General features: G+C 43.1%; 1 protein-coding gene across 6 annotated transcripts; it reads left to right on the top strand.

Annotated features, from left to right (window-relative positions):
• Positions 1-2,053: 2,053 nt before the first annotated feature.
• On the top strand, positions 2,054-21,764 carry Ctc1 (CST telomere replication complex component 1). Of its 6 annotated transcripts, none has more exons than XR_013436329.1 (23): positions 2,054-2,396; positions 3,898-4,061; positions 6,338-6,569; positions 6,705-6,916; positions 7,249-7,405; positions 11,352-11,630; positions 11,734-11,862; positions 12,426-12,658; positions 12,771-12,948; positions 13,044-13,244; positions 14,740-14,866; positions 15,524-15,638; positions 15,996-16,314; positions 16,395-16,484; positions 16,723-16,907; positions 18,680-18,732; positions 18,861-19,035; positions 19,348-19,425; positions 20,234-20,378; positions 20,470-20,534; positions 20,839-20,900; positions 21,005-21,131; positions 21,273-21,295. XR_013436329.1 is itself a non-coding variant. In XM_005332847.4 (23 exons), exons 1-23 carry the CDS (start codon positions 2,364-2,366, stop codon positions 21,407-21,409), a joined length of 3,645 nt encoding a protein of 1,214 aa, XP_005332904.2. In that variant the 5' UTR covers positions 2,055-2,363; the 3' UTR covers positions 21,410-21,764. The 6 variants fall into 6 exon arrangements, 4 of the variants coding, with proteins under 4 accessions (XP_077898985.1, XP_005332904.2, XP_077898984.1 ...); XM_005332847.4 differs by having other exon boundaries at positions 2,055-2,396; positions 18,680-18,777; positions 20,735-20,900; positions 21,273-21,764; XM_078042858.1 differs by having other exon boundaries at positions 2,056-2,396; positions 6,891-6,916; positions 20,735-20,900; positions 21,273-21,764.
• The last annotated feature ends 43 nt before the right edge of the window (positions 21,765-21,807 follow it).

Below are 21,807 nucleotides of genomic sequence, written 5' to 3'. Positions count from 1 at the left end.
CCAGCCTCAGCAACTTAGCAAGACCTGTCTCACAATAAAAATAAATAAATAAACATAAAGGACCTGGGATATAGTTTAGTAGTAACATGCCCCTGGATTCAGTCCTTAGTACCCCCTCCAAAAAAAAAACCAAGCAAACAAGTTGAATGAGGAGGTAGACTTAGTTGGTTTTGTAGATGTAGAATTAGTTGTTTTTTGTTGTTGTTGTTGTTTTTGGCACCAGGGATTCAACCCAGGAACACTTAACCAGAGTCCTAGTCCTTTCTCACATTTTATTTAGAGATAGTCTATGTTAAATTGCTGAGGCTGGCTTTGAACTTGTAGTCTTCCTGCCTCAGTCTCCAGAGCTCACCACTGAGCCTGTCAAATTGAAGGCTTTTTATTCTCCCATTAAAAAACTAGAGCATTCTTGTTATCTAAAATGTTTATACTATTTTATAATTGAGGCTTGTTCTCATTCTGAAAATGATTTGAAGCAGGCTTATACTTACTGCAGCCTTAAATGCCTCTGTCAGGTAGCTGTTTAATCTCTACTCCTCCCCTCCAGCCTCATTGACTTCCTTCATTTCTTCCCACCACAGGGTCTTTGTCCTTGTTCCCTCAGTTTGTTCTCCCTGATCCCCAACATTCATATCCTTCACCTCCTTGAAATCTTCAAGTTTTTTTCAGTACTGGGAATTGATTCCAGGGGTGCTCTACCATTGAGTTACATCCCCAACCCTACTTTTTTTAGTACTGAGGATTGAATGTAAGCATGCTTAATCACTGTGACACAGCCTCAGCCCTTTTTATTTATTTATTTATTTATTTTTTGAGACAGAGTCTTACAAAGTTGCTTGGGGCCTCCTTAAATTGCTGAGGCTGGCTTTGAACTTATGATCCTCCTGCCTCAGCCTCCCAAGCCTCTGGGATTACAAGTGTGCACCCCCATGCTCGGCCTCCAAACTCTTTTATTTATAAATAATAAGTAAAATAAATAATGTTGGGCACAGAGCCAGAACAGGGCCGAGCCACCGCCCTACAATGGTGACCATGCCTAGGGCTTTAGTCTCTAGGCTCCTGGGTTCTTCTTCCTGTCTAAGAGAAGGGGCCTGCCAAAAGAGCCTACCAAAAGAGCCCAGGAGCCCAATAGAAAATTGACAACAGGTGCACTAACCTTAACCACACACACTTCCCGTGGGGGACCTTTAAGTCCCTAAAACCCACACTGCTGCTGCTGCAGATGCTTTCGCCTCTAGTGAAGCCTACGCTGAATAAACTGATCTCTGGACGACTGGTGTGCTCCTTCACTGAGTGGTTGGGGTCTTCGAGGGTCTTTCAAATAATAAAATAAAAACAATTTTTATTTTATTTTTTGGTCCTGGGAATTGAATCCAGGAAGGCTTCACCACTAGTCATAGCCCCAGTCATTTTTATTTTTAAATCTGAGACAGGGCCTTGCTAAGTTGCTGAGGGTCTCTATCAAATATGGATACTGACCTTCAACTTTCCATCCTCATGCCTCAGCCTCCCCAGTCGCTGGGATTTCAGGCATCACCATGCTCAGCCCTTTTTATTTGAGACAATAATTCCAGGGTTTTGCTGAGTGGCTTTGAACTTGCAATCCTCCCACTTGAGCTTCCCAAGTAACTGGTATTACAGGTGTGGACCACTGCATGGGCTTCACTCAACGCTTTACTTTTTTTTTTTTTTTCAGTCTTTTCAATAAGACTTTCATTATGCAAATGAAACACATCACCCCCCTGCATTTTCTACTTTTCTTTTCATAAACTTATTATTAACATTTTACATATTTTGCCTCTGTGCTCTCCACGGTCTACAAAGCTGTGCACTGACTAGTGAATTGAAAGATCAGGAAGTTTTCATTAATCCACAATTTTTCGTCAATTGTTTTTTTTTTTAAGCAACAAGTACTATTCCTGGCACCAGAATACAAGGATAGACCAAAGTTCTTGACTTCTGGGATCTCACAATCGAGTGGGGGAAGAGTTAAATTCTATCTGAGTTAAAGCTATGACACAAGTATGGACCACGTGATCTAACTGCATTAAGGAGGAAGCTCTTCTCCCGGCAAGATCAGGAAGACTGAAAGATGCTTAGGAATTATCAATCATGTAGGCGGTGTCTGAGCTTCTGAGCTCTCCTACAACATCCCACGTGGAAGTCTAAAAAACGCCAGACAGGAAATCACGGTAGAACTGAGATGGCAAACTTGGGGAGCCCAGCCAGAGGAACTGAGAAGGATCCTGAGGACGTGAAGTGGGAGGAGCCAGGGCGTGCTCAGATGACGCCATCAAGAGGCCTCCGGTGGTCTCCTGCGCGCCGCGTTCGCGCGTTTTTCAGGGGCGGAGCTTTGGCGCATCATGGCGGCTTGCCAGGCTCAGGCTCCTAGCTCCGTGAGTGCTGCTTTCTGGTCCCCCTGCCCCTTTTTCCTTGATTTAGATTTTATTTCCTCTCATGTTGCTTCCATTATGTCTCTCTGCCCTCTCGACATTCCTGGTCGTGGTCGCGGGGTGAAGGGACTGTCAGGCAGTTTGCTCCTACTTCTCTCACTGGTTCTGCGAATATTTTTAGGTTATTGGTGCGGCGCCGGCTGTGAACCTTAAGCGCGTCCCCATCCACTCTCTAGTGGCAAACCAGGAGCAGGTTAATGGGGGAGCTATGGGGATGTGGATTTCTGAAGGAGACCCCTGACGCAGCTGTGCAGGAAAAGGAAAAGCTTTAGTCTAGCAGTGTGTGTAGGAGTAGTTAGCAAAGCAAGACAGCACTGCAGACGTTACAAGGCGGACGGAAGTAAATACTTGTTGAACAGCAAGAGAGAGAGTAAGTGTCTTTAGAAAAAATAAGTTCAGCTGGGAATGGGCTTTGGAAGGATCCATGTCTTGCTGAACAGCACTTTTTACTGGGAGTTGTTTTGGCGGATTTGGAGCAGAAGAGCAGGTGAGATTTGGGTTTTACTTTGCTTAAGTTGCAGTGTGGAGAGTTGGAAAGCTATGGTTGAAATGCACTGAAAGAGGATGGTGGCCCCAAGGATGGCAGCAGTGTTGAAAGTTCCAGAGGTGAAGACAGGATAAAAAAAGATAATAAAGAGAATCTAAAAGGACTGATCTTGTTTAGGAAAGGAAAGACTTAAGGAGTGCATTCTAGTTTCGGGTAAAACAATATTTTTTGTTTGTTCTGTATGCTAAGTTGGTGAACAGAGCATTAAAGAGTGCTAAAAGGCTAAGTGATGCATGTCTGTAATCCCGAGGACTGGGAAGACTGAGGCAGGAGGATCCCAAGTTTGGGGCCAGTATATTTTTGTGTGTATTTAGCTTTTAGTAACTCAAATCCACACAACAGGAAAAAGAAATGATTAAAAATTATATTCTGCTTATGTCTTTTTTTGTGTATTGTTCACTATCAGGAGGCATATTTTTATGTATTATAGGATAGTATGTCGTTTCCTTTTGTTTTTGTTTTTTTCTTCAGTGCTAGGGATAGAATATCTAGGGCCTTGCACAGACTAGACAAGTGCTCTACCAGGGAACTACATTCCTGCCCTGAACTAAGACTTAAGGCTTCAAGTTCTAATTAACTATACTTTTGATCTTCATTTCTTTTTTTTTTTTAATTTCTTTTTTTTTAAGAGAGTGAGAGAGGAGAGAGAGAGAATTTTTAATATTTATTTCTTAGTTCTCGGCGGACACAACATCTTTGTTGGTATGTGGTGCTGAGGATCGAACCCGGCCGCACGCATGCCAGACAAGCGCGCTACCGCCTGAGCCACAATCCTAGCCCTTGATCTTCATTTCTTATGCCCTCTGGATTTTTTTCCCCCTATTCCTTTATTCCCAAAAGATTCCTTGGGGCCAGAATAGTCATTAAAATGTTATAATCAGATTTACTTTTCCTCAGGAGCAAGCCTGGCTTGAAGCTGCCCAGACCTTCATCCAAGAGAGCCTTTGTCCAACTGGCAAGGGACCTAATGTCCAGTTCACTCAGTCAGTGATTGACTGTGTGAAGACTGTTTGGTTGTCCCAGGGGAAGAACCAAGGTTTTACACTGCCCCTCAGCTACAGGTATGAAAGTGGAGGTTGGCAGGAAGAATGAATTTGGGATTAAGAAGGAATTACCTATAGTTATAAAGAGGGGACGTGAGAAGAGTGAGTGGAGAACACAGTGGTCTAAATACAACCTCTTCTGTAGAACTTTCCTATTCTCCAACTAACATTCCTTTTCCTAAAATTCTCCTAAATTGGCTTAAGTCAATTTTATGGAAAAGGAGAGGAAGAAAGAAGTGGGAAAAATAGAAAATTTGGAAAAAGAGCTCTCAAAGTGGGGAGAAAAGCTGGTATTCTTTTCATTTTGTGTATTTGGAAACTTAGATACAAAGAGATGTTGACTTTATGAAATATGGATTATTGTTTTTAAGACCTGAAGTTAGGTTTCTGAGCTTTTTTAAAAATTAATTTGGGTTTTCTACTACACTACCATTTCATAAACTGTACGAGGCAATGTTAATAAAATACCACAAGAAAAGAATTTCATGGCCAAATAAATTGAGAGGTTCTGAATATAATAACATTCTCTGGGAGAGTCACAGGGCTTATTAATATATCCAGGGCTCTGAAAAATTCTGCAGAAAGAAACTTTTTTACCTCCTCATAGAAATGACCATTATCTTGGAGACAGGTTCTGTTATCCACATCTATAATCCTAGCTATTTATGAGGCTGAGTCAGGAGGATCACATGTTTGAGGTCAGCCTTGACAACTTAGCAAGGATATCTTGACAACAAGCAATTATATCTCAAAACAAATACAACAACAAAAACAAACCCCTTGGGGGTAGGGTTGTGGCTCAGCGATAGATGGCTTGGCTAGCACATTGGAGGCCCTAGGTCTGATCCTCAGCACCACACAAAAATAAATAAATAAAATAAAGGTATTATGTCCAACCACAACTGAAAAATAAATATTAAAAAAAAAACCTGTCTTAAACATGAGGTATATTATTCCCATGAATATGTTTACATTTTTACTACACATACATCTATCCCTAAGTAGTCTATTTTTTATTTTTTTTAAATTTTAACATTTATTTTTTAGTTTTCAGCGGACACAACATCTTTGTTTGTATGTGGTGCTGAGGATTGAACCCAGGTCGCACGCATGCCAGGCAAGCGCGCTACCGCTTGAGCCACATCCCCAGCCCTTTTTTTTTTTTTTTTTTAAGGTACTGGGGATTGAACTCAGGGGCTCTTGACCCCAAGCCACATCCCCAGACCTGTTTTGTATTTTATTTAGAGACAGGGTCTCACTGAGATGCTTAGTGCCTCACCATTGCTGAGGTGATCTTCCTGTATCAGCCTTCCAAGCTGCTGGGATTACAGGTGTGCACCACTGCATCTGGCCATCTCCAGCCCTTTATATACATATATATATATATATATATATATATATATATATATATATATATATTTTTTTTTTTTTTTTTTAATATTTATTTTTTAGTTTTCAGCGGACACAACATCTTTGTATGTGGTGCTGAGGATCGAACCTGGGCCGCACACATGCCAGGCGAGCGCGCTACCGCTTGAGCCACATCCCCAGCCCCCCTTTATATTTTTTATTTTTTGATATTTTTGAGACAGGATCTCACTAAGTTGCTTAGGTCCTTGCTAAGTTGCTAAGACTGACCTTGAACTTGTGATCATGTACCTCAACCTTCCAAGTTTACAGGTATGTGTGTACCATTGCACCCAGCTTTTTTTTTTTTTTGGTGCTAGGGATTGGCCCCCATGCTTCATACGTGCTAAGTACGTGCTGTACCACTGAGCTATACCCCCATTGATAATTTAACTATTATTTGTATCATATCCAGTACCCACCATCTCAGCCTCAGCTTCCTAGCTGGTCTCTAGTACTGTGATATTCCATACTACGCAGGAAACTTGGCTGTGGCCATTGGAGTTCTCTATTGAGCTAAGAGCTGAGATGCTTTCAGGGGAGCTATTTGTGATATCTGTAAAGTATTCTCAACACATATTCATTTCTTCAGGGCCCCTCCCCCACTTTCCTACTTCATGTTCTCCCTGGCACCATATTGTTCAAAATATTCAGTGCAGGCTTTCTTCTTGCATTCCCTGGATCTTTTCCAGTCACTGGGCCCAGACCTCATCCTTATATTATCTTAGACCTTCCCCCTCCCAATGTTTCCTTTTCACTCAAGCAAATAAACTCATGTCTAGTCATATTCCCTTTCAGTCCTTCCTTTCTCTTGGGGATAAGTCAGGGTTGAGGGTATCCTAGACTTAAACTCGTTTTGTAAAACCTCTATTTTCTTCACTCTCCAGCTTTGTCTCAGTACAGAACCTCAGGACCTATCAGCATCTTCCATGCTGCAGCCATCTGTCCTGGAGCAGCATTGCATACCAGACATGGGCCCCAGAGGCTAGGCCAAATGGGGTCCCTCTTCCCCGGGAGCGACTGTTACTTGTAGGAACATTAACAGACCTTTCAGAGGAACAAGGATGCAGGAATGGAAGCCTCTACGTGAGAGATAACACTGGTAGCCTGGGCTGTGAGGTAAGCAGAAAGGGAAGGTCAGATAACTTCAGATCCAAATTGGAATGGTACCTAGGCAGCAAGGTAGCTAATATATAGAAGAGGTGGATTGGATACTAGAGTCCGGGTTAACCTGTGCTCTTGGTTTTTTCCTAGCTCATAGACCTGGACCTTTCTTGGTTGGGCCATCTCTTCCTGTTCCCCAGTTGGAGTTACCTCCCTCCTGCCAGGTGGAATTCCTCAAAGGAAGGGCACTTGGAGCTCTGGGAAGCTCCTGTACCAGTATTTCCTTTGACTATCAGTCCTGACCCTCTCACACCCATCCCTGTCTTGTACCCACAGATTGCATCCTGCCTGCTTAGGCATAGGTAAGTCTTCCCCTGTAGAGAAAGAAAAAATATTGTAAAGCTTGGAGGATGATGGTGATTCATTGAAGAGAGGGAAATAATAGTTTTGATAATCATATAAATGGAATGTTCCTAATCAAGGGAACAATGGAGGCTTAAAATATTAAGACTGTTAGTAGGAGGATTCTTCGAAGGCAAGCAGAATTTGAAGGATTTTAGAATAATACTTTGGGCTTTGGACGTTTTACCTTTTACCAGATTGTTCCTTACAATGAGGGAAGACATTTGTATAAAGGGAAAAAGAAAAGTTGGGGAGGGTGGACCTTCATTCTTTCCTTTCTCTTCCTTCTTAGAAGCAAGCTCAGAGGTGAGAAGCAAAATCTGGCTGGGAAGCTGATTCGATTGAGTGCTCTGGTGAAAAGTAAAAAGAAAGCATACTTTATCCTCTCTCTTGGTGAATTATCCCCAACTGTTAGCCAAGCCATCAACCATGTGTCCATTATCGTCCAGGTGAGGATTAGGATCCATTCAGGGGCCTTTCAGTATGGAAGGTGTTCTAATAGAAATAACATTGTAGCAGGAACCAGAAAGGAAAGGAGGACAGCGGGGGAGACTTGTTTTCTGGAACAGTACCATAGAAGGAAGATTCTAGATAGTGTTGTTGTCTGTAAGCAGGTAGGGAATAGATTTTGCTGCTGTGCAGTTCATTTGAGTGGGTGGCCTTTTCATTGTATTTGACATTTTTAAAAATTGCCAGGGGCTGTTATTATATTTCCACAGTAGAGTATAGGTAACTATACTCTAACATACCTAGCATGTGTAAGGCCCTGGGTCCATTCCCATACTGAGAAAAAAAAATTCCCATGAAAAACCCAAAAAATTACCAAAATCACTTATTTTTCTCCTGCTTTAGGATGACCAAACAAAATTCAGTGCTGGGAATCAAACCCAGGGGTTGGTGCATATGAGGCAAACACTTTATCACTGAGCTATACCCCTTAGCTCCTGAAGCAATAAGTTTTGGGGGAGGGTTGGAGGGGTACTGGAGATTGAACTCAAGGATTTTACCACTGAGCTACATCCCCAGCCCTTTATATTTTGAGACAGGGTCTCACTAAGTTGCTTAGGACCTTGCTGAGTTGCTGAGGCTGGCCTTGAACTTGTGACCCTATCTCAGCCTCCTGAGGTGCTGGGATGACAGATGTGTGCCATCATGCCCAGCAAGCAGTAAGTTTTAAGTAAGTCTAGCAATATTTCAAGATGAGATGTGATGTCCAGGGTCTGATTGGTGAGATTCAGCTGGGTTTTAGTTTTTTTGTTTTGTTTTGTTTTGATTTTGGTACAAGGGATTGAACTCAGGGGTACTCTACTACTGAGCCACATCCCCAGCCCTATTTTGAATTTTATTTAGAGACAGGGTATGTACCCCTGAGGTACATCCCCAGTCCTTTATTTTGATTTGTTTTGAGACAGGGTCTAAGTTGCCAGGCTGGCCTTGAACTTGCTTAGTGTCTTGCCATTGCTGAGGCTGGCTTTGAACTCATGATCCTCCTGCCTCAGCCTCCCAAACTGCTAGGATTACTTACAGGCCGGTGTCACTCTGCCACCCTGCCCAGTTTTTTCTTCTTTTTTTAATATATGTATTTTTTTAGTTGTAGATGGACACAATACTTTTTTTTTTTATTTATTTGTCTTTATGTGGTGCTGAAGAACAAACCCAGTGCCTCACACATGTGAGGTAAGCGCTCTAGCACTAAGCCACAACCCCAACCCCTCAGCTGGGTTTTGAGTAGAATGGAGTTCTGTGAAGTTGAGCAAGATGATTGTGAAGTTCAAGTGTCATGAGTGTGTTTTGAAGCCTCTGAGAATGGCAGCAGTGCTTTTCTGTCTGTTGGAGGAGCATGCCCTAGAAGATAGTTATATTCATGAGCAGTTTTATCCATAAAACTCCCTGAGGAAAAAGTTTTTTCAATTTCTTTAGTAGTTGCCTTTCTCTAGTTCATATTATGCCCTGCATGGCATTTCTGGACTTTTTTCATCGTGGTGCTCCTGTTTTTTTCCTCTTATAACCCCAAGAACATTCCCTTTTCTCACTTCACCTGTGTTTTCACTGCCCCCAAATTGTGCCTTGTACATTCAGAATTGTGAGCATTTTTTGTTGTTGCCTCCTTGTTCAAGTGCTAGTCTCTTCCTTTTACACTTATAAAAACCATGGGTAGACCATTCCATGTCTGAAATCCAAACTACTCCAACATCAGATTATAAGTGGAATATTCCATACCTGACCTTATATGATGGGTTGAAGTTAAAACACAGGTACACTAAAAATATCAGATAAAACTACCTTCAGTCTATATGTATGAGGTATATGTACAACATAAGTGAATTTAAAGTTTAGACTTGGGTTCCATCCCCAAGACATTTTGTATATGAATATGCAGATATTCCAGAATCTTAAAAAGAAAAATCCAAAATTTGAAACACTATGGTCACAGGTATTTCAGATAAGGGTTACTCAGCTATATTATTCTTCAGGGCCCAGTTTAATTCATCTTCGTTCAATAGGCTTCCCTGGTCATTCAGTCCATCCTGATAATCTATCCCCTACCCCTCACCCGGCCTTTTTTTCCCCTTATGGTGTTAGGGGTTGAACCCAGAGTTACTTTACCATGGAGGTACATCCCCAGTCCTTTATTTTGATTTGTTTTGACTCAGGGTCTCACTAAGTTGCCAGGTTGGCCTTGAACTTGCTTTCCTCCTGTCTCAGACTCCTGAGTAGCTGGGATTATAGGCAGTGCCACCATGCCTGGCTTTTCCAAATGCATATTGAAACCCTACCAAGGGCTGGGGATGTGGCTCAAGCGGTGGCGTGCTCGCCTGGCATGCGTGTGGCCCGGGTTTGATCCTCAGCACCACATAAAAAGATGTTGTGTCCTCCGAAAAATAAAAAATAAATATTAAAAAAAAAGAAACCCTATCAAATGTGTTATTTTCAATACTTGATAATATACAGGTTTATTATTACTTTATTATTACTCTGTGTTTACCAGAGGTTTGAAATATGGTTGATAAAAGGGAATTGTTTATTGTACTACCTAACACATATTGTTAACATAAATGAAATATTATGAGGTGGAAGAGGGGAAATGCTAAGAAGGGTATATGTTTATCAATAGAGTATTTATGTAACCCACTTTCATATATAACGCAGACATTAATGTATTGCTAAAAATTAACATATTGATCTAATGGTTAAAAAAGGAATAGTTATTTCTAATTAAATTATGTGTATTTATTCTGAAGCAAATGTGAGATGGAAACTGTATTGAAAACAAAATGTGTTTCCACATAGAGAAACACTGTGGAGGGCTGGGGTTATGGCTCAGTGGTAGAGCACTTGCCTAGCATGTGTAAGGTACTGGGTTTGATTCTCAGCACTGCATATAAATAGGTGAATAAAATAAAAGTTGATCAACATCTTAAAAAAAAAAGAAAAACACTGTGGATATGATTAAAACAAATACTAGTATATTATATTTATGACTAAAATATTATGATAGGCATTGACATAAATGATGTGCTTTTCTTGAAAATGTTTTCTTTTATTCTTAGTAAAGTACTGATAAGGGTTGGGGATGTGGCTCAAGCGGTAGCGCGCTCGCCTGGCATGCATGTGGCCTGGGTTTGATCCTTAGCCACCACATACAAACAAAGATGTTGTGTCCACTGAAAACTGAAAAATAAATATTGAAATTCTCAAAAAAATAAATAAATAAAGTACTGATAAACAAAGTATAAGGGGCTGGGGATGTGGCTCAAGAGGTAGCGCGCTCGCCTGGCATGCGTGCGGCCGGGTTCGATCCTCAGCACCACATACAAAGAAAGATGTTGTCTCCGCCAAGAACTAAAAAATAAAATATTAAAATTCTCTCTCTTTAAAAAAAAAAGTATAATATTTTATCAACTATGTGGTATTTACATTTCTGGAAAACTCTATGTAATAAAAATTAAAAACTTCCTTATAAATAAACAAATAAATAAATAAATAAAAGGGGCTGGGGATGCAGCTTAGTGTTAGGGTACCCCTGGGTTCAATTGTTAGTACCTAAAACAAACAAAAAGCATTATATATTAATGTTAGCACGCATATATCTAGGAAACCTGTTTTTGAAAAAAATTTTTTTTTAAATAGAGTATTTATGTATTCTAAAGGAAGTTTTAGGGATGATTTGTATCTTGCGGAAGGAATTAGGAAATATTTGGCCTCTCCTGTGAGACAGGAGAGATTCTGAAAGTTCTGTGGCTTAAGATTTAATTGGTAAACAGGGAAAATTAAGAGAGAAGTCTCAAGAGAAACAGGTCTTTGAGGTTAAATTATAATAGGAAGGGACTGACAAAAGGATGGTGCTGTAGGGAGCATCTCATGTGTCATGTTACCTACCTCTCTGTAAGCCAGATCCCTGCCCAGCTGGTGTGGCACCGTGCTCTTTGGCCTGGTAAGGCCTATGTACTGACACAACTGCGAGTATCCAGGATCCCTGGTTACCATTACTGTGTTTGGATGACCAGTTCCTCCTCCCATCTGATGCTGCTGGAACCAGGACGTGTACAAGAGCTGGAGCTGGAAGGACCCTTCTTGGAGGCTGATTCCAAATCACATCCCACATCCAGCAACTTCCAGGACAAGAAGGGACCAAAAGGTCTTATGCGGGATTCTAGACTCTTAAACTATATGGTAAGCCTGAGGAAGAGATAGATCCTACAGCTTGTGGGACAGGAAATGTGGTTATACAAGAGTAAGCAGATGGTGACCAACTGGACTTCTGGACTCTTTGCAGGGAACAGTCACTGATGTGTTGAATGAGCCTGCTGGCCTCTATGAACTGGATGGGCAGCTAGGGCTCTGCCTTGCATATCAACAGTTCCGTGCCCTCAGGCGGGTGATTCGACCAGGGGTCCGCCTGGAGGTATGTGAGAGATCAGGGCTGATTGCAAAGAGACCCTCTCAGTAACTTTTCTTACCTTCATAGGCTAGTCGTTTTTTGCAGCTGGATGAGAAACTCTGTTGCAAGAACATACAAATAACAAGTATTCGAGGGAATGCTTTTCTTAAAAAATGATTTGAACAAGAGCTTAGAAAGAAAAGGAGTAATCTTAAGTTCTGGGAGGAGGGATTGGGGTCAAAGCAGCTTCTTCACAGAAGGCCTTCTGATTAGGGGAAGAGATGGCTAAAGCACAGGTCTAGGACCAGGAGCCTAGGAAGAAGACAGAGCCATACCTATCCAGCTAGGGGTTACCTGGTTCTCAGAAAGAGCAAAGGCTTACTAAAGCACATGGGAGATGATGCTGACTTAGGGAAATGGGTTGTGATGGTAGGAGAGGTGTGAAGTCTGAAAGGAAATAGTAGCCAACATAGGGGAAGTCGTGTTCCTTTCTCCTGAAACCCGGGTAGCAGAGACTAGTTACCCTGCCTGGGGTCACTGAGTTCAGTCTTCACTTTTTGCTTTTTCACTTTTTCATTTTCTTGCAGCTCCAGGATGTTCACCTCCTCCAGTCGGTGGGTGGAGGGACAACAAGACCAGTGCTAGCATCCTGCCTCCGTGGAGCTGTCCTGCTTCGGGGTTTTTCCTGTCAGAAACCTGGAAGACAGTCGTCCCACCAAGCTCATGGGGCTTCCCTGTATGAGCAGTTGGTGTGGGAATGGCAGTTAGGTCTTCCCCTCTACCTGTGGGCTGTCAAGGCCCTGGAGGAGCTGGCCTGCAAGTGAGAAGGATGAGGGTATGGGTTCGGGAGTAGAATACTTTCTCTGGAAGGGAAACAGGAACCTGGAACAGGGTCTTTGAGGGAAGTGACTGTGCTTCTTTCCCTGGTCAAGGCTATGTCCCCACTTGTTGAGACACAAGCAGTTCCTGCAGCATTCCTCTCCTAGAAACCCCAGTCTGGGATTACAACTCCTGGCTCCCACCCTGGATGCTCTAGCTCCGTCCAGCAGATCCATTCGGAATGCACATACAGAGATCCTTGAAGAGCCACATCACTGTCCCCTCCAGAAAGTATGAGGATGCAGGGAAAGGTGGGCGGCAGAATCAATGTACTGAAGGACCCCAGGGCACAGAGGACACAATTTGATTTCTCTTCTCCTTGACAGTATGCTCGGCTGCAGATTCCCTACTCTTTCCCAGCTCTGGACACTCTGGAAAAGGAAGGACGGTGTAGGGCTTGGGCTTCCTTTGACCCAAAGGTACTTCTGCCTCTCCCAGAGGCTGCCCACCTGTCCACATGCCAACTCAATAACCGCCTGGCCTGGTCCTGGCTCTGTCTGCTGCCTTCTGCCTTCCACCCAGCCAAGGTAAGAGGCTCTACAGGCTTAAGGAACTACCTGTTTTTGCCATCCTTATTGCCCAGTCCAGGTCACTGTCACTTTTTGTCATTTAGAGTATAGTCTTCTAGCTGCCCCATCTGTTCTTGGGCCCCCACCAACTTATCTTCCCTGTGACAATTCAAAAGAGTGAGGTAAGCCAGGCACAGTGGCCCCACCTGTAATCCAAACAGCTCAGGAGGCTGAGGCAGGAGGATCAAGACTTCAAAGCCAGCCCCAGCAACTTAGCAAGGTCTCAAGCAACTCAGTGATATCCTGTCTCAAAATAAAATATAAAAAAAGTGCTGGGGGGTCTGGGGTTGTACTTAGTGGTATAGCGCTTGCCCTGCATGTGTGAGGCACTGGGTTCGATTCTCAGCACCATGTATAAACAAATAAATAAAGATCCATCAATAACTAATAAAATATCTTTTAAAAAAATGCTGGGGTTGTGGCTTCGTAGTTAAGTGCCCCTGGGTTTAATCCCTATGACCAAAAAAATATAAATAAATAGATAATAAATAGGGCTAGGAATATGGCTTAGTGGTTGAGTGCCCCTACTTTCAACCCCTGGTACAAAAAAAAGGGAAGAGTGAGGTAAAAATGTAACTTAGAGCTGGGTATGATGACACATGGCTGAACAGTTGGGAGGTTCAGCAGGAGTATCAAAGGTTTGAGGCCAGCTTGGTCAACATAATGAGATCCTGTCTCAAGGGCCTGGGGACGTGGCTCAAGCGGTAGCACGCTCGCCTGGCATGCGTGCGGCCCAGGTTCGATCCTCAGCACCACATACAAAGATGTTCATACAAACAAAGAAGTTGTGTTTGCTGAGAAATAAAAATAAATATTTAAAAAAAAATTCTCTCTCTCTCTCTAAAAAAAAAAAAAAGAGAGATCCTGTCTCAAAATAAAAAGGAGCTATGGATAAAGCTCAGTGATGGGGCACTTGCCTAGCATGCATGAGGCTCTGGGTTCACTCCCTAGTACTAAAAAAGAAGAAGAAATTTAACATGGACTATGGGATTATCTTACTTAAATCCTTTTCTGGTTCTCCTAGTATTCATAAAGTAAAACCAAACTTGTCGGGCTAGGGATGTGGCTCAAGCAGTAGCGCACTAGCCTGGCATGGGTGCGGCCCAGGTTTGAACCTCAGCACCACATACAAAGAAAGATGTTGTGTCTGCCGAAAACTAAAAAATAAATATTAAAATTAAAAACAAACAAACAAACAAACAAACTTGTCCCAAGAGGTCCTGCATGGTCTCTTAACTCTAACCCCTATTTATTCCTACTAAATGTGTGACTGCGGTATATTGTGGTATTTTTTCATGTCTGTCTTCTTTGAGTGTAGATGCTTCGTGGTCAGAGATCATGTGCTTTTTGTTCATTTTATAGTGCTACCATTTAACACAGTGACTGACACATAGTGAATGTTCAATATTGGTTTAATTAAGTTTTTAATATGTTGGCCTTCCTCTTCCTGCAGGCTTTAGTCGGGGTTCTGGTGGCTTCATCTCATAAAGGTTGTCTGCAACTTCGGGACCGAAGTGGTTCCCTCTCCTGCGTGCTCCTGGCCAAGCACTCACAACCCCTCACTGACCCTCAGCTTGTAGGTATGAAGCTCAGAGTTAAAAAGATGGTGGTATAGGGTAGAGGTTCTCATAATCAAGGGTGCCAGGAGGAAGCTTTTGCAGGAGTTTGCTAGAGATCTGAAGTAACATGACAATTAACAACTTTGGTTAGAGGCCAGGCACAGTGGTACATGACTGTAATCCCAGCCACTTGGGAGTCTGAGGTAAGAGGATTACAAGTTTGAAGACAGTCTGGGCAACTTGGTGAGAGCCTGTTTTGAAATAAAAAGGACTGTGAGTGTAGCTCAGTGGTAGAATGCCCCTGGGTTCCTTCCCTACCACCACAAAAACAAAACAAAAAATAATAGTTTTGGGGTGAAGTTTGGGAGACTGATATGGCAAGTAGAAAAAAAGGAGCCAGGGAACCCCTAGCCAGAACTACAATTCCCAACATTTATTTCTGCCTCCATGGCTCCTAGCACACACCAGAATTACAATTCTTGTTTATAATATTCTTAATTTGGAAAAATAATGGTTTTATTTGGCTTACTGGAAATACATACAGGGCAACCCTGGAGAAGAAAATTTGTTTGGCATTTATCACCCCTCTAGGGAGTTGAGGGCTGGTGGTCACTTGTGGACCTTCACAAGTTAGGGAAGCAGTTCTCTTTTCTTGCAAAAATAGAGACTTTCTTCTAGGCTGCCTAATACGGACAGAGAAGTTCCAGTTGGTGGTAGAGAGGGACGTCAGAAGCAACTTCCCTTCCTGGAAGGAGCTAGGCATGACTGGTTTCATCCAGAAACAACAGTCCAGGTGGGCTTCTTGGGTTAGTGACTGTCCTCTTAAGTCTGAGAGGAAGGAAGGGTCTGGTGCAGGTTGGGGAATATTGAGGCCGAAAACACCCAATGGCTGGGCATAATGGCACAGACCTGTAATTCCAAGACTTGGGAGGCAGAGGCAGGAAGATTGCAAGTTTCAGAACAGCCTCAGCAACTTAGTGAGGTCCTAAGCAACTTAGCAAAACTCTGACTCAAATTTTAAAAAAAGGGTTGGGGGACAGTGGGAATATAGCTTAGTGGTAAAGCACTCCTGGGGTCAGTTCTCAGTACCATTTAAAAAAAAGAGAAAAACATCCAATGCCTACATCACTATTTCTCTCTGTCCCAACAGAGTCTACGTCCAGTTCTTTCTGGAGGATGCCCTGATCCTTCCTGTGCCCAGATCCTTTCATCACTCCTCATCACCTCCTCAGACAGAGTCTACCGGCGTAGAGGGACCCCACATAGGACAGAGCCGACTATTCTTGCTGTCCCACAAAGAGGCCCTCATGAAGCGGAATTTTTGTGCCTCCTCAGGAGCCACCTCAGGGTTGCCCAAGCCCACCCTCAGTTTCCATGTATCAGGTTGTTGGCTTGGGGGCACCCAGAGGAAGGAGGGGACTGGTTGGGGCCCGCCTGAGCCCCTGACAGATGAGAGCAAGGATCAGAAGGTAAACTGGCCTCTAGGACTTAACTTTCCCTACCCTGAGCTCCAGGCTGGGACTCAGCACCCTGCTGTCCTTCCTCACAGGTTCTTCTCATCTTCCTTGGCTCTTCGGTCCGCTGGTTTGAGTTTTTGCACCCAGGGCAGGTTTACCGATTTGTGGCTCCTGGCCCTGCTGTGAGTGCCCTATTTCATCTTTTCTTCCCTAGAAAGTTGTGTTTGGGTTGGAGTTAAAAGGGTATACTAGTCCTTCCAGCTCTCCTAGAAGAAGGCTGGGTTTAGATGACCTAGAAGGCATCTCTACGTTGAGATCCTTTACTTCACCAGGCTCTAGAAAGAAAGCAACATTGGAAGCTTTTGTGAACCATCTCTTGCCCAGCACATACTCAGAGGCAGTCTTCCCATTTCCTGGCAGACACCAAAGTTGTTCGAGGTGGAAGGGTCATCCTGCACATCTCAGCGTCCTCTGGAGTTGGCTGGCTGTGTGTCCTGCCTCACCGTCCAGGATGAGTGGACCCTGGAGCTTGAGAGCTCTCCAGATGTTCTGGGAATACCCAAAGCATTGCCTGAATCCTCGCTGACCAACTTGCTTAGTGCCAAGTAAATGTCCACCAGCCCCTTCAGTTAATTTGACCATGCTCCATGTTTATTGGGTTTGGTAAATAGTCTGTTCTCTTTTTCAACCTAGAATTCCTGAGCTTATGTGGTCCTCCTGCCTGATCCTCCTAAGTATCTGGGATTGCAGGTGTACCATCACACCCAACTAACATGTTTTGTTTCTTTTCTTTTTTGGTATCAGAAATTGAACTCAGCAGCACTTAACTACTTTTTATTTATTTATTTTGAGATAGGATCTTGCTAAGTTTCTTAGGGCTTTGCTAAATTGCTAAGGCTGGCTTTGAACTTGCGATCCTTTTGCCTCCCTAGCTGCTGGATTACAGGCATGTATCACCATGTGGGGCAACATGTTTCTTTAATGTGATTTATGTGGTAGAGGGGTAATGTCAGTGCAAGAGGGAAATTGTGTTTCATACTGAGTTTTTCCCCAAGTGCATCAGATTTGGAAATGATCACAAGCCAGGTATTCTTACACTTAAGGAAAAGCTTTAACAATATGAAAAACCTCCAAAAGTATAAGGAAAAGTGCTGAAAATACAGAGAAGGACCTTCATTTAGTGCAAGAAGTGGCCAGCTGATGGCTGCAGGAAAAACAGTAATCCTGGTATAAGCTTTGTGGGGCAATTGCAAGTACAAATGAAAAAGCTGTGGAGAAATTTCTCCCTGTATTAAAAAAATCCCATTGGGTTGTCTGTAATTTTTGTGAAATTAATCTATTAGAAGTGAATGTTTAAAGACAGTAGAATGAACCAGATGTAACTTTCCTATGTTCGTATACCACCTGTGAAACTCCACATCATGGAGATCCATAATTAGAATGGGATCCTGATTAGAATAAATTATACTCCATATATGTATAATGTCATATATGTCTAAAAAAAACAACCACAAAACACCCCCAAAAACAAAAATAAGAAGTGAATGTTTTGAGCTGGGCATAGTGGCCCATACCTGTAACCTCCAATGGCTCAGGAGACTAAGGCAGGAGGCCCTAAGCAACTTGGCGAGACCCTGTCTCAAAAAATAAAAAGGGCTGGGGATGTGGCTCAATGGTTAAATGCCCTTGTGTTCAGTCTTGTTCTATATGTTCTGTACCTCCCGCCCCCAAAAAAAGAAGTGAATTTTTTGAGATGAGGATGAAGCTCAGTAGTAGAACATTTGCCTAACAAGCTCTGGGATCAATCCCTGGTACCACACCAAAAAAAGAATGTTTCCAAGGACCTATATTTTTAGGGAGGGGTCCTGAACCCCAAGGCTCAAATGACAGACTGAGATTCTAGATGGGAATACAAGTGGTGATAGAAGGAAAAGTCTTTGGTAAAACCTGTGCTTCCAAAGTTATGTCAGTTTCTTTTAATTAAAAAAAAAATTTTTTTCCCATTACTAGGATATGAACCCACGGGTCCTCTACTATTGAACTGTATCCCAGTCTTTTTAAATTTTCATACAGGGTCTTGCTGAATTTCCTAGGCTGGCTTGGAACTTTTGATCCTCTTGCCTCAACTTCCTAAGTAACTGGGATTACAGGGGTGCGTCATCACAGAGTTGTACAGGATTTGAATGCACTGCCACAACCCTGTTTTTCCCACACATCTTGTTTTAGTGAAGAGTTTGGCGTAGCTCAAGATATTCTAGGGATCTTATTTGTAATATTTCAGCTGATACTGTCGCTCCTTTTTCTGTTTTTGGACTGACCCTTTATGTCCTATATGGTCTTGTACCTCTGTTCCTAGCGTATTTCTTTTACCTTCCAGCCTCACTGATTCCTTGGTGTCTTTCTCAGCTGCGATTTTGTCACGGATAATGTGTGAGTCACTTCAGCCCCTTTGCACGCAAAGCCTGGTAATGACTGGTCCTTCAGGAGCAAAGTATGATAAAATGATGGGACCTTGTGCCCTGACAGATCCCACTAGCCACCCTCCCCTTCTTCTGTAGGGAACACTGAGGATGTAAGAAGGTGTGTGAAGCTAACTGTATCTATAGAGACTGTTGACTCTGAATTCCCCCCTCGCCTGGACATATATATTGAAGACCCACACTTGCCTCCCCCACTAGGACTTCTTCCAGGAGCTCGAGTATACTTTTATCAACTGGAGAAAAGGGTTTCCAGGTGAAAATCTGTGTTGTGTGGTCACATCTCCTCTCCTACTTAGGTGCTTCTCTTGAACACTTAACCTCCACAAACTATGCATAAGGACAGCTTCTCTTTGCCATTTCTTTCAGTGTTAGTCTGTTGTAAATGCCCTCCACCTTCTTGAGATATTGCAGACCAGTCCTTGTCTTATTCCTCTTGCTTTGGTAGAGCTGGATCCAGGGTACATCCCTGGGAGTCAGGGAGTAGCCAACTTATAAGTTGTGATCCATGAATCCCAGCTCCCATCCTATTCTGATTACTTTCTCCTCACCCTCTCTATTCTTGCAGATCCCACAATGTTTATTGTTGCTTCCGGTCATCCACTTATGTGCAGGTCCTGAGTTTTCCCCCGGAGACCATAGTCAGGTCAGTATCTAGGTCCTGACTCTTAAACTTCATGACCTCACATCCACATCCCACTCATGTCTCTGGCTCTGGAACTTCTGCCATTATCACAGTCTTCTCTCATTATAGTATGACTGTTGAGTCAGAAGGATTCCTTATATCCCAAATAAAGAATGCCCAATACCTGTCATTTTACCTAGAAAGATTTAACATTCTAGACTTTGGAAGGATTTTCAGTCTAAAATGTAAATATCTCTTTCTTGGCTAACATCTTATGTTCAAGACTGATAAATAATTGGTGACTGTTGAAGATGAGGAATCAAAATTGGGATAGGGGGCCATAAGGTTTCCAGGAGAACATGGAACCCACAACTATCTCCATCCCCATGGCTGCTGATTTCTGCCTGTCTTTTTTTTTTTTTTTTTTCTTTATCTCTCTCTCTTTTTCCCCCCCTGGATTGAACTCAGGGTGCTATACAACTGAGCTATATCTCCATACCTTTTTATGTTTTATTATTTGACAGGGTCTTGCTTTAAGTTGCTCAAGTTTATCTTGAACTTTTGATCTTTCTGCCTCAGCCTCTATCTTGCTTGGATTAAAGGCACATTCTACCATGTCTAGTTCCTTCTACCTGTTTCTTTTTTTTTTTTAGAGAGAGAGAAAAATTTTATTATTTATTTTTTAGTTTTCGGCGGACACAACATCTTTGTATGTGGTGCTGAGGATCGAACCCGGGCCCCACACATGCCAGGCGAGCGTGCTACAGCTTGAGCCACATCCCCAGCCCTCTGCCTGTTTCTTGATCCATCTCTTTCTCTGTTTCCATAGTGCTCCATTGCCTCACATCTACCTGGCTGAACTTCAGCAGAGTAGCTGTGGCCCATTCCAGGCCACTGCCTCTTGCCATGTTGTTTCTGTTGTCAGCCTCCAGCTCCGGTGGGTGTGTGCTCATTGTACCAGTGTCTGCCCCCAGGTATGGATGGGAACAGGTTGAGCTGGGTGTGCAATGTCAGAGGGATGTGATGGGACAAAGAGGACTTTTCTAACCACTTTTTTCATCCCAGGGAAAGTGCCTTCGTCAGGGTCCCACTTGCTTCACTCAGACATCTATAAGCCAAGCCAGCATCAGGTGAACACCTATCACACTGTTTTACTGCCTTGTTAAAAAGCTTCATCTGAGTTAGCATAATTTCTAGCTCATGGGAATTGTTTAATAAATATTTTTAGAATGAGTGAGGGTACACTGAGCTAAAGATTGGGAATGATGGGGAGGGAGGTGTGTTGGATCCAGGAGATTGACCACTTGGGAGTTTTTTATTTCTCCCCCAGGCTTCTGGTAGAGGATGGGACTGCTGAAGCTATGGTGACCTGTACAGATTATCATGTGGCAGCAGCACTAGGGTTGTGTGCTAATGAGTGGTCCTCCCTCCTAGAATTTGTCCGAAAGCCAGGGAGAGTAGTCTTGCAATTTATGGAACCTGGAGCCCAGCTAGAGGTGAGATGTGACTGGAAAGTAGGGACTCAGATACCCAGCTTCCTGGGACTTTGGTAAAAGGTTGGAAGCTTGAGTTCTGACTAACCCGGAGTTTCCTTTTCTAGTCTTCAGCTAAGACTGAGGATCCTTTGACACTCTACCTCCACACACTTTGTACCAGCCCCTCTGTCCTCCGCCCCATTGTGCTTTCTTTTGAGCTTGAGAGGAAACCCTCTAATATTACTCCATTAGGTAAGGGTGGTGCAGATAAATGGGTCCCAGGGAGGAGGCATAAAGAGTCAATAGGGAATTTTTGGAGTTGGGGAGAAGAGTGGTGAGTGGATACTAAAAACCACATGTGTGGTGTTTGTTTTTCTTCTCTTCCAATCTCAGAACCTCCTCGGCTACAGCGGTTCCAATGTGGAGAACCTCTCCTGACTCGGGTGAATCCCAGGCTCCGACTGGCCTGTCTTTCTATCCAGGAGTCAGAGAACCCCATCTCTTTGGGGGCTTTTGCTTCCTCTTGTTAACCTGAACTACAAGGATCATCAGAAAATTCTTCCTTAGGGAAGGATTCAGGCCTTTTTCCCCCTGGAGTGGTTGTGGCCACTCCCCACATCCTTGGATTCACCAGCTGCTACCCCACTGAAATTTCTTTTATTCTGGTGCCAGCCTGTCTCAGGAACATTGTGGGAACAGCAAATCTTGCACTGTTGATATTTCCTTTGCTTGGGAGTCAAGGCATCTGCACTCACATGTGGACCTAAGCATTTTGATCTTCCTTTGTGGCAGGAACTAAGGAACAGAAAAGGCTTGCTCCTTGTGAGGATGTTGTGACAGGTTCTTTGACCTGCAATAAAGCACTCTGGGGACATTTCTCATTTAGGTTCATCTCTACGGTCTCAATCTCTCTGACTCCCTGGTGGCT

Source organism: Ictidomys tridecemlineatus, chromosome 3, assembly GCF_052094955.1.
Source record: "Ictidomys tridecemlineatus isolate mIctTri1 chromosome 3, mIctTri1.hap1, whole genome shotgun sequence".
NCBI lineage: Eukaryota > Metazoa > Chordata > Mammalia > Rodentia > Sciuridae > Ictidomys > Ictidomys tridecemlineatus.
This window is presented reverse-complemented; position numbering and strand designations above follow the sequence as displayed.